The 21,706-nt window shown below is 43.9% G+C and overlaps 1 protein-coding gene across 3 annotated transcripts in view; it reads right to left on the minus strand.

The window, feature by feature from the left end:
• FAM184B (family with sequence similarity 184 member B) overlaps positions 1 to 21,706 on the minus strand; it is a 134,696-nt gene that overhangs the window by 64,493 nt on the left and 48,497 nt on the right. For all 3 annotated transcript variants that reach the window (XM_055326484.1, XM_055326483.1, XM_055326485.1), the window contains exons 2-5: positions 7,712 to 8,464; positions 6,796 to 6,931; positions 5,503 to 5,642; positions 4,753 to 4,959 (exon numbers count right to left, since the gene is read on the minus strand). In XM_055326484.1, the coding sequence (XP_055182459.1) occupies positions 4,753 to 4,959; positions 5,503 to 5,642; positions 6,796 to 6,931; positions 7,712 to 8,464 (1,236 nt within the window). The remainder of the gene's footprint in view (positions 1 to 4,752; positions 4,960 to 5,502; positions 5,643 to 6,795; positions 6,932 to 7,711; positions 8,465 to 21,706) is intronic.

The raw sequence follows: 21,706 nt of genomic DNA on the forward strand, positions 1-21,706 counted from the left end.
TACAGGATCCCAGAGGGGCAGAAAGGTAAAAGTGCACATGAAGTGGAGTGAATAGTGTGGTTGAGAGGCTGGGGTAGGACCAGTCAGGGAGAAGTTGCCAGTGGCAGGAATGCAGAACCTAGAAGAGAACCCGAGTTGAAGCTGCTGCAACAGAGGGGCCCTCTCTGCCTCCAGCGATGCCTTTGGCAGGTGCTGGACTTTTCTCTCTTTTCTTTTAAGATTTTATTTATTTATGAGAGAGAGAGAGAGAGAGAGAGAGAATGATAGAGAGGCAGAGACATAGGCAGAGGGAGAAGCAGGCTCCCTGCAGGGATCTGATGCAGGACTTGGTCCCAGGACCCCAGGATCACGACCTGAGCCAAAGGCAGAGACACTCAACCACTGAGCCACCCAGGCATGCCTGGTGCTGGGCTTTTCTAACAGCCAGGGTTCATCCCAATGCCTCCTGTGGGAACCGCTGCGCCCCAGCCAATCACCAGGAGGCTCTCAGCTTGGTCTTGTTCATGCGGTCAATCACCAGGAAACTCAGCTGGTCAATCATCAGGTGGCTCTCACCATGGCCCACATGACATCATCACCTGGACTTCATATTTTTAAAGGAAAATATGTTAACTTTTTTTTTTAGAAGAAACATTACTGTTTGGAATGTATTTATAATAAAGTTCATGGGGCAGCAGCAAGAGTCAATGAGTACAAAGTCAAAGATGTCACTCAGAATCACCATCAGTAATCGTAATGACACCAATCTTAATCAATACATGGGGCATTACACCCCACAAAGGGTCACACTTCAGTAATAAAGCTAAAATGGCACCAGAGCAAATGTTACTCTAAACTTATCCTAAAAAATTTTTTAAAAGCCTATAAAATGGTACCTTTTAACAATAAAAAGAATAAGTCTGGCAAGGATGAAGCTGATTCACAAGTAATTTAACTGCTCGCTGAAACAAAATTCAGCCCTCATAATATGCTGATAACAAAATGAAGTGTTTCAACACGTTAACACTCTAAATGCTTAATGTCCAGTGTCCAATGAAACATTACTAAATATCCAAAGAAGCTTGAAAATGGGACTTGAATCATACCCAGGAGAAAATTCAACCAGAGAAAAAAAAACAAACCCCAAATGACAGATAAGAATGCTAAAAGAGCCAATTATAAACATGCCCAAGAATTTAAAGGAAAATAAATATAATGAGGAGAGAAAGGGAGACGGTAAAGGAGGATCAAATAGAATTTTGGAAATGAAAAAATAAACCAAATAGGCTTTTAAAAAATTATATGATGCACAAAAAAGAAAAAAGATGAATGAGCCTGAAGCTATAGCAACAAAAACTTTCCAAACTGAAGCACAGAGAGACAAGGAGACCAAAAATAAATGGAACAGAGCTTCAGTGACTCGTAGGACAATATAAGAAGGAGGGGAGTTCGAAGGAGGTAATGGCCTTAAAATTTCCAAACTAGAAAAAACTATAAACCCACAGATCCAGGACATTCAATGAACCCCAAGCAGAAAAACATACATGCAGAAACTCATACATGGCATACCATAATGAAGGTGTGGAAGCCAGTGGCAAAGATAAACTCTCAAAAGCAGTCAGAGAACAAAAAGACTTATTATACACAGGGGGAATAAGAGGGCTGCCAAGGTTTCATTAGAAGAAAATGCAAACCAAAAAATGTTGAATGACATCTTTAAAGTTTAGAAAGAAAAAAAAAAACACGTAAATTTAGTATTCTAAATCTAGCAAAAATAAGCAAAATAAAGACATTTTCAGACATATAAAAACAGAGAACTTGCTGTGAGTGGACTTACACCACAAGAAATGTTAAAGGGAGTTCTTCAGGCCAAAGCAACAAACACTGCAGAAATGGGAAATGGGAAATTATAAATATAATATTACAATTTAAAAATATAAAATATATAACAAATATTTTTTCTCATTTAAAACTTACCTCTACAGGATAACTGACTTTTTAAGGAAATATAAAAGCAATGCACTGTTGTGCTTGTAATATGTATAAAGTGAAATGTATGACAACAATTACACAAAGGTCAGGAAGAGATATATGGAAATGTATTGTGAGGTTTGTACAGTGAATATATGTGTGTGTGTATGTGTGTGTGAAGTAAAATAATATTTGGTGGCAGACAATGACAAATTAGAGAAACATGTTGTAAATCCTAGAATAATCATTAGAGCACCCCACCCCTGCAAGAAAAAAGGAAAAATAGAGGGGTGGCTGGGTGGCTCAGTTAGTTAAGTGTCTGCCTTTGGCTCGGGATGATCTGGGGTCCTGGGATGGAACCCCACATCACATCATTGGGCTCTCTCTGCTCAGGGGGGAGTCTGCTTTTCCCTCTCCCCTCCCCTCCCCCCACTCTATTCTCTCTTGCTCACTCTGCTTTCTCGCTCCCTCAAATAAATAAAAAAATCTTTAAAAAAGAGGAAAAATAGCTAATAAGTCATCAGTGAAGACAAAAATGGGAATACAAGAAATAAATTCAATAAATCAAAAATAAACAGAAAAAGAAGTGAAAGACAAGAGAACAGATAGGACAAAGAGAAAAACAGCAACATGGTAGACTTAGTGATAATTATGTTCAACATAAATGGTCTAAGGGATCCTCAAAAAAAGGAGGGGAGCATAACCCCCACCCCAAATTAGGAGGGAAACACGATTTATTTCTATGTGATTCATTTCCCAAATGGACTCATGTCCCTTGATTAAAGCCGAAATGGGATTTCTACATTCAGAGTCAGGCTTGGCTGACAGGTTACCAGGGCAACCTGTAGCTCTGGGAGAGCTACTGTTCCTCCCACTGACTGTGGCTCTGGATAGAAAGTGTTCAGCTATTTGTGTGAGGTTTGGATTTGTGTGACCATTTGCAGCTCATGAGAGGAAAATGCTTTCCATACAGTTGCTTTCTGCCTAGGTCAGAGGTGGGAACCATGGGCTCCGGACTCAGGCTATCAGGTTTTAATACTGGCTCCAGCACTCACTGTGTGAATTGATACATGACATCTTTGAGCCTGTTTTCTTATCTCCAAAATATGAACACCTCTTGGGCCGCCTGTGTGGCTCAATTGGTTGAGCGTCTGCCTTTGGCACAGGCCGGGATCCCAGGGTCCTGGGATTCAGCCCCTAATTGGGCTCCCTGTTCAGCAGGGAGTTTGTTTCTTCCTCTGCCTCTACCCCTTCCCCAAGCTCATGCTCTCTCTCCCTCTCTCATGCTCTCTCTCTCTCTCTCTCTCAAATAAAATCTTTAAAAATTTAATTAACTAATTAATTAATTATGAGCATCCATTTTGTAATCCTGTTGGGAAGATGAAACGTGTTCCTAAGAATAAAATGCTTTACAAACTATAGTGAGCCCACACAAAAATTAAAAAAAAAAAAGTATAGTAGGCAACTAACTGATATTAACACACATGATGTCACCCAGTGGACATGGTAACTAATCACAGCCACTGGTTCCCGAACTTTTTTTTTTTAAAGATTTTATTTATTTATGAGAGAATTTATACACAGAGAGAGAAAGGCAGAGACACAGGCAGAGGGAGAAGCAGGCTCCATGCAGGGAGCCCAACGTGGGACTCCATCCCAGGTCTCCAGGATCACGCCCTGGGCTGAAGGTGGCGCTAAACCGCTGAGCCACTGGGGCTGCCATTTCCCGAACTTTTACTACATGCTGTGCACTGAACTAAGTAAAAGTTTTTATACACTACCATAAGGAATCCACATAACAAGTCCTCGAAGTATTTATCCTTATTTTAGAAATCATGTTTCAGAGAAGTTAAGTGACCTGTCCATGGTCACCCAGCTAGTGGAAGTGTCAGAACTTCTTAGACGAGGACTCGTTTGGGTCTTCTGTGAGTTTATTTACCCCCACACACATTTATTGAGGACCTACTACTCTTAACCACCACGTAACACCACATCCCTCAACGTTCTATGATTGTCTTTGAGCAAAGAGTCAAAGCTGATAATGCAGGCTTTTGCATCGTAAAGAGACTATGTTCGCAATACTATTGATTTATACTTCATTCTTTTCCTAAAAGTCACCGGTGTTATTTGCTTTCCCCAGCAAACAAGAAGAGATGAGGCTTTGCATTCCTCCTCAAGCAGAAAACTGCCTCCTTTGATGGGAAGTTGGAGCAGTACCCAGAGGCCAAGAATCTTCTCTCACATTGGCAAGCCACTGATTGATTAATCACCTGCATCTACCTATTATGCCCCAGGCACATACTATGCTTTGCTTTCCCATGCAGATTACCTCATTTAATCCTCGCAGCTAGTCTAGGAGGTGCTATTATCATCATCTGCTTTATAAATGAGGAACCTAAGGCATGCAAGATTTCCCTCTGAGGGGCCCGCATTCAATAATTCACTGTGCTCACAGAGCTGTAGGGTGGCAGAGCTGGGCTTTGAATCCAGGCAACTGCTAGGGCCTGGGTGCTTGCTTCATGTTATTTCTCTCTGTGCTGAGGAGAGTTGAATTTCCTCAGTTAAATGCTCAGAGGATACAATGCTACCTCCTGTCAACGATGCTAGGCCCTACCTACTGGCTACAGCTTGAGGGGTGTCTCCAAAAGACCCTCACCTCCCTGGGTCAGACAAAGAGCTTAGATGTGGACACAGCAGGAGCTCAGTAAATGTCTGAGGAAGGAAGGGAGAAATACAAGAGAAAAGGAGGGAGGGAGATGAAAGAAGAGAGAATATGAACAGGGTCTCTGAAGGGGGTCCCACCTTCTGCAGCTTTCTCCTCTCTGCCTCCACTGAAGAGCGAACAGACTTGATTTCTAGGGTATGTTTCTTCACCAGGTCTTCCAGCCGCTTCACTAACTGGTCTTTGAGATGTTTCTTCTCCTCTTCTGTCTGATGTTTGATTTTACGAAGGTCTTCTTCATATTGTTGCTTCATATATTCCATCTCCATATTCGCCTCTTTCTTGGTCTGTAAAAAAAGAAAAAGGCCCTTGTAAACCTGCCAGCATGAGGTGGGGAGCAAGGAATTGCTATTTCTCTTTGGTACAACACTTACACGCTGATTTTACAGCATGTAGTACAAGATGCCATAAAGTTCGTAGGACCGTATTTCTCATCTTCGTAAGAGACTTCAGTCTATCCACCATCAGCAAAGGGCTCCTTGGAATTGTGTACCTCTGGTCACAGGAGCAGACATTCCAGCCCACAAGGGCGGTGTCTCAAGAATGCTTTACTTATTTCGATTTGGAACCAATAGTGGGAGTCCTGTGCAAGTTTCCAGTTTCCCAGGAGCCAATGATAGAAGTTGGGAGAATTTTGCTATATTCCTTAGTAGCCTAATTCCAAGTGGCAGGAAGTTAGCTGGAACTTCACACCCACACATCTACCCCTAAAACCATGGGACCTGCTGCTGCCAAGTGGTTGTCATGGTTGGAGACTGGCCTCTACCCGAAGCTCAATCTGGCAAAGCCTCCTGTGACTTCTCCATTCCCAGGACTGGGTCAGACATTACCTGTATGTCTGGGCCTTCTTTGGTGCACAAACACTCCTTGGGAAGGCTTGGGTCCTGCTGAGGATGAAGACTGCGGCTTTCAAGGTCATTCGCCTTCCCTAGGGCTTCCTTCTCTGAAACTAGTTCCGTCTTCACGTCATCTGCAAGTGTAAGTTTTAACATCATTTAAAATGCCCCTGGCCTTGACCTCGTACTCAAGGTCTTCTGCAGCCAGGTACCCATTCTGCTATTTGACTATTTTGCCCGTCACTGCCTAGTGGACTTCCTGCTCTTTGGCCTTCTGGCCCTCAAGAGCTGTCAAAGTGGTGATTGTCGTCTTTGTTCCTGCAGCATCTTGGGTTCAAACGGTTGCCCTGTTCTAGCTTCTTAAACTAATTATTGTCAAAGCTTTTTGATGGTGCTTTCCATACGTTGAAAAAAACATTGAGCACATTCCTGGATATATATACTTTCAAAAGATTTAAATGCAAAGCGTGAGACAAAAAATAAATATAACTAGAAATGCTCATTGTTTTCTTCCCATATTCTCAGGAGGTATCCATGCCCTACTTTTGAAAACACTGCACTAAATCCTCCACATACGCCTGGTTCCAACTCAAACCTCTCCCCCTCCCCTCTTTTCCAGCCCATGGTGACTTCTTTCCAGGACACTTCGTTCCCTTGTTGCCTGGGCCACCATATGATACCATATTGCTCTGGGCTGTGAAGTCACTGTCCCATATGCTCCCTAGGGGCAGAGCCCATGTTTTGTGCCTTTGTTACATCTCCTAGTATCAAGCTGATCACACTGTGGGTATTCAAGAACTTTCTGATAAAAGACTCTACTGGAAGGCACTCTGTAGTGGCCTCGAGCTAGTGGCCTTGAGGTAGCCACTTAGCCTTCCTCAGCCTCGTTTCTTTATCTTGACCATGGGGGACACTAACAACACCCACTCACAGACCTATTGGGAAGACCCAGTAACGAGACTGTGTGAAATCATGGGAAAAATACGAAGTGTTGCTTAAGCATGGATGAAAAGCCAGGGTGGAGAAGTTCGGGCATGTGGTAGGCCCAGGGAAGAAGTATTTGGGGGCAAAAGGTCCCTCTGTATCATGCCTTTTAGCTCTCTGTATTGTGGCAGTTCTGGGAGGCAGCTCACCTGTCCCCTCCTGGACTGAGCTCACCTACCAGGAGTCAGATCACATAGCCCTGCCCCTCGCTCTGCTCCTCCACGTCTCAAGGCTGCAAGAAGCACCAGCCAACCTGACAGCTGCTCTTCTCTGTGTAAAAAAACCCGAGGCAGTGCATCTCACCAGTTTTCTGGCTCACAGGACGCTCCTGCAGCATCAGTCTGTCTTTGGCAATAGCCAGCTTCTCCCCCAGTTTTTTTGCAGTGCTTTTCAACTCTGAGTTCTCCTGCCGAGCCTCCTTGAGCTGCACATCCAGGTCCTAAAAAGACAGAAAGGGTCTCATTTCTCTGGGGCAGTTCTCTGTGGAGACACGCAATGTGCACAGAACCGGCATCAGATCTGAAAGGTGGGTCAGTGCACAGCATCAGCTCCTGTCTCTGGAACTCCGTGCCTCCCGTTCATCAGATCCCTACTCATCCTGATGGGCTGTGTGACCTTGGGCATGTTATTTCACTCTTCTGTAGTGAGGATTAAATGTGAGAAAGCGTCTGGGACAGGAAAAATGCTCAAGGATTATTAAGAATATTAGCTGCTGCAACTTTCAGAGATGGGGCTCTGTGAGTGTGTGGGGTGTGTCAGTGGTCTGGCTCCCCACGAAAGCCAAGCCCCAAGGATTTGGGGACAGGCAAGTCGCTCTGGGATGAGCAGGGCTTTAGAATGAGTTAAGAAACATTAGCTGTAGGCCCAGCGAGATTAGCCTCTAAGCCTCTCAATTTCTAGACAAAAACTGTCTTCTTCTCCGGAAACTCTAAGTGTCTAAGCTCTCTGGGGTCAGGGACCTTGTCCAGCTCGCCATGGTCTCCCGCCCATAGCCGGGCCTGGCACATAGGAAGCACTCCATAAATACATCCTCACAGAATGTACTTGGATGCAAGGGAAATAATAGGAATCACCTGGATAGCTGTCAAGTGCCCTGCACAGTGGCTGACACATAGTCGATATTAAAACCAGGGACTGACCCAAAAAATAAAAAAATAAAATAAAATCAGGGACCGTGTTTCTGATCCCATTGGAAAGCCATCAAGAGACCATGCCTTACCTGAGTCCTTTCTTTCAGCTTCTGGGCATACTTCTTCAAGTCACTTATCTTACGGCCTCGGTGCTCCAGATCCCCCTCCAGCTTCCTGACCTGGGCCTGCAGGGCCGACTCCTGGACCTGGAAGTTCTTGCGGAGGCCCGTCTCCTTCTCCTGCCACTGCCACAGGGCCTCGCTCACCGACTGCTGCATGGCCTGCCGGATGGTTTCGGTGTCCCGCTCATAGGTGGCCTGCAGCTCCTCTGCCTTGCGGGCGTAGTCCTTGCTCAGCTGCTGGTTTTCTGCTCGCAGCCGCTCCACCTCCAGCAGCACCTCCCGCATCTCATGGCTGTGGCCTGGCTCTCCCTTGGGCTCGGGGCCCTCCTGGGAAAGCCGGCCCCACTGGGGTGCCTCTTGGCTCGTCAGGTGTCGGAGCCTCTTCTCATAGTCAGCCTTGAGCTCCAGCATCTCCTTGGACAGGGTGAGGACCCGCTCAGCGTGCTCGGCCTCCACCCTCAGCTCCCTCTCTTTGGTCTCCAGCCTGCAGGAGGCCGACTGCGCCAGGGCCTCCTGTGTCAGCCTCTTCTGCAGCTCCAGGGCGCTCTCCAGGGCCTCGATGCGCTGGAGCAGGGCCTCCTCCTCCACATGGCCCTGTTCCTGCTGGAGCCTGGCCTTGGTCTCCGCCACGGCATTCTGGAGTTCCTCCTGGTGGGCTTCCCGCAGAGCCTCCATGCTGGCCTCTGCCTCATCCTGGCGGGTATTGAGGGCGTAAATCACCTGCAGGAAAATCCACAGAGCCGGGTGAGTGTGAGCAGAGTGAATGTCTGTGAGGGGCAGCGTGACCAGAGATGCTTCTCCTTCATGCCAGTGACTGAGGCTGATCCCCGGCAGCACCTGAGAAGAGGACTTGTGTGGAAGTGATTTATTGGAAATTGTCCCCAGGAGAAACCTACAAGGAGGCAGGGAGTGGCGGAGCAAAGTCTAGGCAGTGATAACTCTTAAAAGCCACAGAGGGGAGAGATCTGTGGCAGAGATCCAAAGGGGACCTCTGGAGTGTCAAGGGAATCCAGAAAAGGGTTTAAAGGTTCAATTTGAGGGCGCCTGGGTGGCTCAGTTGGTTAAGCGTCTGCCTGCAGCTCAGGTCATGACCCTGGGGTCCTGGGATGGAGTCCCATGTCGGGCTCCCTGCTCAGCAAGGGGTCTGCTTCTCCCTCTCCCTCTGTCCTTCCCTGTTTGTGTTCTCTATCTCCCTATCTCTTTCTCAAATAAATAAAAATGAGATCTTTAAAAATAAATAAAAATAAATAAATAAATAAACAAATCAATCAATCAATCAATCAATCAATCAATCTAGCTCCAGTTTGTGGGAGAAAAAAAGAATACTTTGGGACACAAAAACAAACAACCCCCTTAAAAAAAAAAAAAACCTAACAAAACATCAGAAAATAGACCTCAACAACATATAAAAAGGATTATATACCATGACCAAGTGGGATCTATCCAAGGAATGCAAAGTTGACTTAACATCTAAAAATCAGTTAATGGAATATACCATATGAACAGACAAAGCAGCACACAGTTGTGTCAACAAACAGAGGAAGAGCCTTTGATCAAGTACACGCTCCTTGGTGATAGCAACACTCACCCTAAAAATGTATCCACGGTGTAAGACTGCTTCTCCATAACTTTAGGAACAAGATATGGACCTTTGTTACTACAGAGAAGAGAATGAGGGAGGTGCGAGTGTGGTGGGGTGCAGGGATCCGCCTGAGCAACAAACAGATAGATGTTAAGCCACAGGGAAAAACTACACGTAGGACAGGCATAGGGAAGAAAATCAAGAATTCTGTACTGGACAAATTAAACGTGATTGCCTCCTGGAGATGGCATCAAAGCAAACAGACATTTCTGGAGCTCAGAGGAGGAAGCCTGAGCTAGAGATGAAGGGGATGGGGAATCAGGATGGCTCCATTGTGGCTGCTGTTTGCTTGATGTGAGTCCAGAGTGTATCTGCCTGATGACGGGAATGACCCCAAAGAGAACCCAGAAGGGCCACCCCCAAGAATGAGAATAGATAGTTCAAGTCAAAATGCCTGAAGAGGGAAGCACAGAGAGATGGGTTTTGAGCAGGGAAGACACTGCTCCCTGCTCAGTGGGGAGTCTGCTTCTCCCTCTGTCCCTCTCCCAGCTCCTTCTCTGTCTCTCTCTCTCTCAAATACATAATATCTTTTATTTATTTATTTTTAAAGATTTCATTTATTTATTCATGAGAGACACACAGAGAGCAAGGCCGAGACACAGGCAGAGGGAGAAGCAGGCTCCATGCAGGGAGCCTGATGCAAGACTCGTTCCTGGAACCCCAGGATCACACCCTGAGCCGAAGGCAGATGCTCAACCGCTGAGCCACCCAGGCATCCCTAATAAATAAAATCTTTTAAAACAAACAAAATATTCTTCTGAAAAGTCTCCACCACACAGTTGCAAATCCTTAACCTTTATGGGTTTGCTATTTTTCCCTTGTTCCTGAGTGTTGTGTACTGAACTGGGCTTGAATTTCATTATTAGTTTCCCACTACTTAGTAAGACTTCACTCATGGCTTTCAAACTGTGTTCCTTGTAGCCCCGAGTTCCTTGATGAGAGACTGAGGGCCATTGTAGGGAACTTGGTGGAGGAAAAGCAGGTGGAAAACCCTCTTGAGTCAGAGAAGAACTGCTTTTACACTGGGGATATCCTGACATGGAGTTTAGAAATAATCTAAAAGGTTTCTATTGCTTTAAAACAGTAAAAAATAAAACAAACAAACAAAAAAACAAAAAAACCCTGAAAACAACCACAGGGGCTTAGATGATTATGAGATAAAGTAGACCCATCAGAAACATAATATGAAAGGAAATTTTGGGTAATTGTGTATGTGTGTGTGTGCATAATTAAGAAGCAGTAGTTGAAGAAGGCCAAATGACATCACTAGAACTTTCACCTGTGATACATTTCCTAACAGTTTATCTTGAGACTGCAAAACCGAGAAAGAGGAACCATATACCCACAATGCTGCCAAAAATCTTATTTTTCACTGTCTACATGTGACATAACTATTAGTGGGTTGTCTGTATTCCTCCCTGAAATGTAGGCTCCGTGAGAGAGGATCTTGGTCTTCTTTGTTCATTACTATTCATTCCCAGTGTCTGGATCAAGGTGGATACTCTTAAAATATTTCTTAAATGGATGAGTGAATGAAGAAGAGATCAGAGCTCTGTCTTAAACAATGTAGTTGTAAAGGTGTGAGACAGGCTTAACATTTTGTGAATTCTTGGGAGAATAGGCACTGCCTTGAGAATTGTCAGTCTAACACTCTGTGATGGCAAGGACAAGGCAAGGAGTCCCCTTCCCCTCCTAGGAAGACCTTCTCCCCAGTGAAATGAAGCTTCTATCCCCACACTCTTCCCTCTCATCACCCTTGCACACGATTTGGCCATCTTTGGTTTCTATGGCTTATCATGGCTTGCATCTAGGAGTGTATCTGGAATAAGTGAATGTTGAAACTGGTATCCCACTGGCTGTCATTTGTATTAATAATAAATACTATTTTTCCAGGGTTTACTATGTGCCTAGCCCAAGGCTAGGTGCTGTATACATACTCATAATCTCAGAAAATCCTCAGAGCAACGTTGCAAAGTTGGTATTTTTCTCCTCATACTAAGAATGAACATTTGAGGTTCAGAGAAGCTTAGTAACTTTCACAAGGTCATACGAGACAAGAAATTTTGACTAACTCTGAAGTACATGCTCACAACATGGTACTACACTGCAACTCACTGTCCCATTCAACCGTTTATTCCTTTATGCATTTACTGTTCTTCTCAGAAGTGCCAGGTTCCATGCAGGGCACAGAATATGCTGGTCAATAAAACAACTAAATTTGTGGCCTCAAAAATATTATAATTTAATGGGAGAGTCAAACAAGAATCTGTAAAGTTCCAATATCTTGTAAGTGCTATGAGAGGGATCAGCACCAGTTACTATGGAAACACAGAAGGGGTCTAATAGGAAAGACTTCCAGGAAAAATTAGCCTTGCCTATGCAACTTTGGGGTGACCTATTCCCTTTTACATGCCAACCTTCATATGGGCAAGAACAATATAACTTCTGTGTGTTGTCTCATAGGCACTTGGGAGGAAGTTGAGTGCATCATAAGGTTCATAAGGATTTATGCTTTCTTTCCACAGAGTAGCTGCAGGGTAACAGCTACTGAGCAGAGAGCACATTTCCTAGCCCCTTGTATCTATAGGGAACCATATGACTAGTAATTGCCAATGGAATGTAGCCAGAAGCACTGATGTCATCTTGGGGCCAACACTGGGGTTAAGGTGACGAGGAGGGCTAAGAAGTGGGCATGTATTTTCCACAGTCTCATTTTTCCATCTGCAAACTTAATGGGCAGGCTGCAAAGACTTTAGAAGAAGGTAAAATACAAGATGGAAGGCGCCTGGGTCTGCGATGACTGAACATATCTACCCACCAGGAGCACCGGCATTGATCTTTATATAAGCAAGAAATAAGCTATTGCGTTGGGCCTCTGAAGTCTTGGCATTTATTTTTTCCAACAGCTGCTATTACCCTAGGAAAACTCACAAGACTCAGCATATAATCATAATCCTATGATTATAGTGAAAAGATATAAAGTAAACTCAACAAAGGGAAAAGATGAATGGGGAGAATGGGTCTGAAGGAAACAAGGCTCAAGCTTCCAAGAGTCCTCCCCCTGTGGGGTTCTTTCCCTGTATAATCTCACAGGACTTGCTTAATTTCCCCTTCAAGGAGTCGTAACAACATTTGTGAAATACTGTTTACCAAAGGAACTCTTTAAAGACTTAGCAAGGTTTTTAATTGGGGGCTAGTCAGGTTGGCAACTTCTACTGGCAAACCAAAATTGCAGACTCCAAGGAGGAAAGCAAGTGCTCAGCATAAATCACATCGTTTGCATAAACAGTTTAGGCATAGTGAGTCACTCTTAACAGTTAGGGTGGTGGGAACCCTCTGGAGATCCAAGTTCCCCGATGCTGAGGACCACTTTGCAAGATGACCACTTGAAGCATAAGCTGTCTCAGGCCTGTTATGTTAACTCTTTCTGCACACCTAATACCCAACTGATAAAGATTCTCTTCAGTAGAGATGGCTTGTGTCATGAGTAAATCTGAACTTAAATGAAGTTTTCATGGTGAAGAATAAAACACCCTTGAAAAGGTTATTCCGTGAAATTTGGCATAGGTGATTCCATGCAGGATAAAATCAACTACTGGTGTTGGTGGTGATCTGGGAGAAAGGAGTTCCAACATGCACCTTTATCTATAGAACAGAAAACTCAGTTGAAGATCCTGTATGTCATGATGCCACAAAATCACTCAATGAAGAAAGAACCCAAATGTTGCACCCATTTGAATAAGAGCCACTGTCCTCTGGGTTTTGAGGACTATAACGATTTCCAGCATTTGCTCATGTGAGTCTGCTCTGTCTTGTGGAAGCTCTCCCCACATGCACACCCTTGAATTAACACAACATCAGAGGTAGCAGAGAAGGTATCACACTGTGGGTGATACATACAGTGTCTGAGGGTACACTGGCTATGCATATTTACTCATGTTGTCTTGCAATTAAAAGTCCCCAAATAAACCCCAGAAGTGGCCTGCTCCAATTGTTGTTTGGCCAAGATCCAGTTACAGGGCTCCTACTGTTCAAGAAGTGCCAGAACCACTTCACTTTCCCCTGATGCCCTTACCCAGAAGGTTACTCCAAAGATCTTGTGTACACAACCAAGAAAGTATACTATGTTATATCTCAACTCATATTATATTCCTCACCGGCTTATATGTACATACATGATTTTTTTACTTAACAATAGATCTTGGACGTTATATAATTCTGTACATAAAGAGATGCCTCATTTTTAGTTTTGGCTGCTTCATACGCCATTGTATGGATGTGCTATAATTTATTTTTCTGCTCCTTGCTGATAGACATTGAGTTGTGACTCCATGGAAGATTATTCATGTTTTTTATTTCACTGTTATGAAGCAAACATCTTTTCCTTTTTCCATTCCTGCCAGTAAACTTGAGATCTGCTTTTTACTTAGGAAATTCCAGAGCTTGGCCTTAAAAAAAAACTCAGGTCTTCATAGTTAATACAGAATCCTAGTGAAGAGATGGAAGAAGAGTCTCCTCTCCCTGTGGGAGGAGAAAGAGATGCCATTTTGTGTCATAAAACTAAGTCAGAGAATTTTGGGAACATTCAAAAGCATCAGACTTGTCTTCCCGTGTGGCATGGAGACGTTTATGAATGTTCATGGCTGTGAACCCCTGAGGCGACTCCACTGGGACATCCCACCCACTTTCAAGACATCCTCTTCTTTTTCTACCCTTTCCACTTCCTCACGCTTGCAAGTTTGCTCTCTGAGCTTGACCTCTCTTTCTTCTCCTGGTCCAATAGTCTGTTTTCATTTTAATTCTACCTCTCCTGCCTTTTTTACCCTGGACCCCATGGCCAATCATCTCAGCTACCTTCTTTCTAACATCCTCAAACCCTCTGTCTATCTTATCTTTAGCCTCACATCCTTGGTATTCAAAACAGCATATCAACCCAACCACTGCAGCTCTTGTAAAATGCAACTAAGAGTGTCAACCTCTGAATCACTATATTGTACACCTGAAACTAATATAACACTGTATGTTAACTAACTGGAATTTAAATTAAAAACTTAAGAAAGAGAAAAAGAAACTTGATCAGTATGGATTTGAGGCTGTCTGGAACATAAAACTTGACCTTGTTAGACTGAAAAAAAAAGAAAAAAAGAAAGATGCCTAACTTCATCTGTGCTCTCCATGCTGATACCTTTAATCGATACGTCTCACAGTCATCCTCCATCCCTTTTCCCAACGGGGGCTATTTCAATTCTCTACCATGTTTCATAGGCCACATCTGCAATTCTTGGTCCATTCCTACTCTCCTCCTCTACAGTGTTGTCTCTTGCTTTTTGGAGGAGGGATAATTAAGAGCTTGGGCGCCAGGGCTAGTCAACCTTGGTTGGAGTTCCAGCTTCACCATCTCCTACCTGGTGATCTTAGGCAGGTAATCAACCTCTCCAGAGCTCAATTTCTTAACAGCAAAATGACGTTAACAAAAGCATCAACCTCCTAGGGCTATCCTGAGAGCTACATAAGATAATGCACAGAAATACCAGATACACAATAACTGTGTGATTAATGTACCTGCCATCCAGAGAAAAAAAAGACTTGGATTATTAATCATGAGCTGGGAAAAAGCCAGAGTATTTGGCAGTATTTAGTGCAGTGTTGGGGCAGAAGCAAAGTGGTGCAGTTAAAGAGAGAATGGAAGGCCCAGAAGGGGAGGTGATGGACAGGAGCCATTCTTCCCCAAAGCCACTTGTGAAGGGAAGTAAGATAGATGGACAAAGAGGATCAAAGTAAGTGGGAGTGGGAGGCACTAGAGAAAGGCATATGAGAAGAATTTAAAAGAAAGGAAAGGATACAAGACAAATGTTTTATTTGAAACTGTTGGAAAAAAGCATAAGGAATTTCTCCTTCTGTTTAAAGTGTCCTTTAGCTCCCTATAGACAGTAGAGACATCTCATTCACCTTTCTCCCAGGGCACTGTGCACCACTTGATTGTTATGGCCCTTTCATGTCACATCATGGACACTTAGGTGCTCAGTGTTCAAGTCACATGTGAGCTTCATCAGAGTAGGGACGTCAGGGACCATCAGCAGGACCCTTTATATATTAGAGTCCCAAGCACCTAGTACAATGCCTAGCCTGATGTGAATTCTCAGAGTGTTTACTGGTAAATAGAAGGAGGACTTTGTAAGGGGTGGTGAGAGATTGAAAGAATAGTGTTCGAGAAAGGAGACCTGCAGGAGCAGAGGCCCTGGAAGTGGGAACACACAGGAAGCAGAGATAACAATGAAAAGGCTAGGCTTGGAGTCTTTCTTGCAGTGCAGATCCTGTTTGTCATTTGATGTATGGAACCAGATGATATTTGCTAGCGGTCTGACCTTGAACGTGCTATCTTGCTGGGTCTGCTTCCTCCTTTGTAAAAGGGGGCGGGGTGGAATAAAGTTCCTGCTTTATAGGTTATTGAAGGATTAAATAAGATACTGCCATATGGTATGTTGCATGGTGCCTGGCTCACAGTAACTGATGCAGGAAAGACATTGGGGTTTGGGGCTGATGGCCAAGAAAATTCTTGAGACGTGTTTGGTGCAAAAAGGTGGTTTTATTTAAACATGGGGATAGGACCCCTGGGCAGAAAGAGCTGCACTGGGGTCATGAGGAGTGGCCCATTATATACTTTCAAGTTGGGGGAGGTTAGGGATAGCATAAGTCTCTAAGAAATTTTGGAGGGATGCCTGAGCGGCTAAGTGGTTGAGCATCTGCCTTTGGCTCAGGGCGTGATCCCGGATTCTCGGGTTTGAGTCCCACATCAGGCTCCTTGCATGGAGCCTGCTTCTTCCTCTGCCTGTGTCTCTGCCTCTCTCTCTCTCTCATGAATAAATAAAACCTTAAAAAAAAAAAGAAATTTTGGAAGCAAGGTTTCCAGGGGGAAACCTAAGGGATTTCCCTTGAGGGGGGCCAGTTATTGTTAGGAAAAGGTCATTTATTACTGTCTAATGAAACCCTAGTCATGAGACCCTTCAGATATATATCAGGGTCTTCTGCTTGGGAGATGACTGCCAACAAGTATCTTGGGAGGTAGAAATAAAGGAAGTTTCCAAAGGAATTTTTATATGTTAAAGTAGATTTACAGGATCCCGAGATTGCCTTTTGCCCTTAGCAAAGTATTAACATCAAGGCAGCTGATTTCCTAGAGGAATGTCACTCTGCCTGTTTCAAGGACTTGTCAGAGGGCTGTAGGTAGTAAGGAAATTTCATTTTTCTTTTGCCTTTGCTTCCTATACCAGTAAGCACTCGATGAGACCCAGCTGTTCCTATCATGGTTGTCCATAGGGCACTTTAGGCCAGAAAGAAGTCTCTGTGGCAATGGCATTTCTCTTAAGGAAGGTGATTCGGTAGGAGCAATGGGTTCGCTGGAGTGACAGGGACCTAGATTTACCTTCCTTGCAACAGAGATTGCTGGTGTGCCCAGTAACTGTTTCTCTCCTTCATCCTTAAAAATAGAAGCCCTAATTTTTCCATGGGCAGTACGCCCCATCTCTCAGCTTCCCTTCCAGCTCTGAGCAGCCATGTGACCAAGTTATGCCCAGCTGGATATAAGTAGACGTGTCATTCCTTTCTTCCAGAATGAATCCCCTCTATTCCTGAGCAGTTCTCTTGGACCACGTAGTGGATGCCAGGGACAAAGGCTGGTACGACAATGAGGTTAGAGGAGCCAGGGTCTCCGATGCCAAGGAAGGCCTTGCCAGCCCTGGATTCCAATTGGACTGCATTTGGGTTTTCTGTCACTCTCAGACAAACCTAATTCCGTTTGATATATATACTTTCTGATTCTTATCTTTTTAAAATTGCTCAAGTTACTTAACTTTTCAGATCCTCAGTTTCTTGCCTTTAAAATAGACCTGGGTTTTTTTTTTGTTTGTTTGTTGTTTTGTTTTAGGATCTAATAGGATTACATCTCTGAGGTGTCTGGCACATAATAGGTACTCATTAAATGTTTCTTCTTCCTCTCTTCTCACGCTCTGCCCTCAGAAAGAAGCATCCTCTTTTTTTTTTTTTTTTTGACACACAATCTGCTCCTCCCCGCCCTCTATTACTACAATTGTGGAGCACAACTGGCACAGACACACCCTTTCTCTGGGCTTGGTGCTTTGCTTTCTTTCACTTACCACCTACTCAACTGAAACATCAAAGGACTGGCCCGAGCTTCACTTATAAATCCACCTCCTCAGTAGGAGGCCGACTTCAGAATCCATCAGGGATGTGAATAATTCAACAGCCAAGAGAAATACTGAGCCAGTTTGAAAGTCTTCGCAAGGGCTTTAGAAATCCACTGCTAATGGTCTGATTTCAGAGAAAATTTCAGCAGATGGCCTGTGGGGGTCTTAGAGGTTGAGAATTGTAGGTTTAACAAAGTTATAATTGATGTATTATGTGCATGAGATCTTGAAGAAAAGTTATCCATCACGTCTGGCAGCGGGAGTCAGAAGTGAAATAAAAAAGGAAGAAAAGAAAGAATATTTATTGAGTGCCCAGAGTGTAAGCTTCACTGGGCCGGGTAATTGACATAGGGCTTTTCAATTAATCTTCTAATGATTCTACAAAGTGAACATTCTCATGCTTATCCCTATTCTAAGATGAGGAAATTGACCCTGGGTGGCCTAACTCAACATGTAGAGGTGACATAGCATGGTGCTTGCAAGGAGACTATACAGCCTACTCGGCTGGGTTCTAGCTCCATCTCTTTCTAGCTGTGTGACCTCAAGGATGTGATTGAACCTCTCTGATTCTCAGTTACCTCACCTATGACATGGAGAAAACAATACCTCATAGATTTGCCTGAACATTAAAATGACATAATAAACCAAAACCCTAGCAGCATTCTTAGCACACGGTAAACACTCAAGAAATGCTGTTATTAATTTTTATTATTTATATTGCTGCCAAAAGTCATTGAGCTAAAAAGCGAGGGTGCTAGGATGTAAACCCAAATCCTTCTGGATCTCATATTAAAAGAAATAGAATCATAACCGTAGTTAGAAAAGAGCTGGTAATATTCACCTTTCAAGATTTTTTGCATTTACTTCATTTTGGAGAATTTACCAGACATGGTGCTGAGCACTGGAGAAACAGAAGAAACAAAATTGTTCTGTTTAGGAGCTTATATCAGATATGGTGGATTGTATTATTTGTCCATTTTATCCCCTTCCCTCCCCTTCCTGGTCATGGCCTGCCCAGTCTGTGGACCTCATTTACTTTTCTTCCCTGCTGGGACTGGCTTATAGCTTGCTTTGATGGAATTTAAGTGGACTTGTTACAAACAGAGGCTTTAAAGGTGTTTGTGTTTTTGCTTCCCCTCTTGTGCTTCTACACTCTGCCACTAGAAGAGTACGTGCAGGGCAGCCACAGTTCCCAGAATGAGAGACACGTGGAATAGTCCAGACCCCAACTCAAAGCCTGGCCCTCTCCTGGCTCAGTCAAGCCCGGCAGAGAGTCTCTGAACAGCTGCCAATCTGAAATGAAATAAATCAGTTGTTGTAGGCCACAGAGATTTTAGGGTTGTTTATAACACAGCATTATTGCTGAAAAATACAAAGAGAGGGAGAGAAGTAAGCCAACTAGTACATTTAGAAGTATCTGAGGTGCTTTGCTAGCAGGCTGTAGGGGCTCAGGGAAAGGCACTGGAAGCAAGGATCACACTGCTCCAGTAACTCTCCTCCTTCTTTCTGGCACCATCATTAATGAGTCACTCCTACCAATGTATAGTATAAATGTGCTGATTTTTATCATTAATAAAAATACTTCTTAATCTCATTTTTCTGCACCCCTTTATAAAGGCTTCTCAAGTGCTTTCTTTATATGTGTTGTCACTAATTCCCCACATCCTCTTCTCTCTTGAACCCTCTCCAATCAGGCTTTCAACCTGACCAACCCACAAAAACAACACCGTTTCACCAATGATTTCCATGTTGCTAAACAACAGACGATTCTTAGTCTCCGATGTTCAACTTTTCAGTAGCTTTTGATATAAGAAATCACTCCCTCCTCCTCAGAACAGTCTTCAGTTGGCTTCTAGAATACATCACCCTCTTCCTGACCACTGGCCGCTCCTCATCGGGCTAGTTTCTCTTTATATCTCATCCTTCAAATAGAGTTCTCAGACTCTCTTCTCTACAAAAATTCCCTTGGAATCTTATCCAACTTCATTACTCTTTGCATGCTTATTTGCTAATGATTCCCAAATTTGTATGTCTAGGCTGGACCCGTTAGCTGAATGTTAGACTCAGGTGTCCCATCGCTTACCAATATCTCCACTTGGATATCTAACATAAGTCTCAAATTGAATTCTGGATTTTCCCCCTCAAAACCTGCTCTTCCCTCAATTTTCTCCAAGCCCCTTCTTCCAGTTGCTTAGGTCAAATTTTGGAGTTGACCAGCAAGTGCATGAAAAGACATTCAACACAACTTCACTGATCATTAGGGAAATGCAAATCAAAACTACAATGAGGGGATGCCTGGGTGGCTCAGCAGTTGAGCATCTGCCTTTGGCTCAGGGTGTGATCCTGGAGTCCCAGGATCAAGTCCCACATCAGGCTCCCTGCATGGAGCCTGCTTTTCTCTCTGCCTATGTCCCTGCCTCTCTTTCTGTGTCTCTCATGAAAAAATAAATAAAATCTTTAAAAAAATAAATAAAAGGTATAAAGTTTTAGTTTAGGAAGATAAAAAAGTTCTAGAGATAGTGGTAATGGTTGCACAATGTGAATCTACTTATTTTTTTTAAATTTTATTTATTCATTTGACAGAGAGAACAAGAGTACAAGCAGGGGAGCAACAGACCTCCCATGCGGTGCTCAATCCCAGGACCCTGGGATCATGATCTGAGCCAAAGGCAGACACCCAACCGACTGAGCCACCCAGACACCCCAATGTGAATGTACTTAAAGGCCACTGAACTGTACATTTAAAAATGATAAATTTTATGTCATTTATATTTTACAACAATAAAAAATAGTTTAAAAATTTTGGAGTCATCCTTGGTTCAAATATGTGTCTCACATCCCATATCCTCAGCTAATCCTAAATCTGTTCACTTCTCACCATCTCATCCTCCCCTTAACCTGAGTCATGAGCACCTCCCATCTAAACCACTACAATGGCCTCCCAACCCTTGCTTCCACCTTTCCCCTACAGTCGGCTAAACGTCAGCCAAATCATGTCCCTCAAAACCCTCCCCTAACTCTCCAGCAAACACTCAGGAAAAGTCAGGGCCTTACAATAGGCAAAAGAGGGTTACAAGACCTGGCTCCCCATGATCTTCCTGAGCTTACTTCATCCTCTTTTTAGATCAGCCCACTTCCACTGCACTGAAATCCTTGCCATGACTCACTCATGCCAAATACATTTGCTCTGTATCTCTGCATACATCGTAGCCTTTTGAGGATTAACCTTCTCCCATCAGACATCTAATGGCTTTGGGCTCCTGCTCATCCACCACCTTATCAGCGACACCTGTCCTGATTACTCCAAATCCATGCCCGTATCTTTTCCTGCTTTATTTTTCTCCATGTCACCTTCATCTGATATATATTTAACATGTTAATTTTTTTTTATTTGCTTATTTGTCTCCCTCTCTAGAAAATGAATTGAATACAGGGATTTCTGTCTGTCAAGTCCACTACGACATCCCAGAACAGTGCCTGACATGTGCAAAGGACTCTGTAAATATTTGTTGAATGAAGGACATCTCTCTTTATCCTAGCAGAAAGGCATGAGCACAGAGGATACTTGTGTTAAGTTTAAAAAGGTGAAGGGTTGTCAGTCAAGTGGTCAGAAAGGGCTAAGGAAAATACAGGTGGGGGGGTTCTGGAAACAGGAGGAGCACAAGGGTGACACAGAGTGGACTGGGAGGGGACAGGCAAGAGGAGCCCTCATGGGGAGGGGTGTTAGCAGAAAGGGGAGGACAGAGTGACACGATGCTGGACACGCAGGCAGGGCTTGGACCCTCAAGGGTCCAGCATCCACGTCAAGGAGTCGAGACTGTCTTGTTTGCACAACACATGGTGATCACCCAGATTCCCATAGGGCCTTGCCCCAGAAAGCTTGGTGTGTAGGTCGTGGGGTGCCATGGGGGAATAGGGTGAGGTGGGGGGTGCAGGGCTTTGCACATTCAGTTGCTGAGTCCTCAGACCCTGAAAGCAGATGTGTGCTTGCTTCAGGGAACTACAGTTTATGTGTCTTGCGGGAAGCTTTTCTCAGAAGATTCTCCCTTTGGAATATGAGGAATAAAACACAAAACAACACACAAAGGGGGTGGAGAGAAAGAATCTACTAAGACT

The sequence above is a fragment of the Nyctereutes procyonoides genome, unplaced genomic scaffold (assembly GCF_905146905.1).
Source record: "Nyctereutes procyonoides isolate TBG_1078 unplaced genomic scaffold, NYPRO_anot_genome, whole genome shotgun sequence".
Taxonomy (NCBI): Eukaryota; Metazoa; Chordata; class Mammalia; order Carnivora; family Canidae; genus Nyctereutes; species Nyctereutes procyonoides.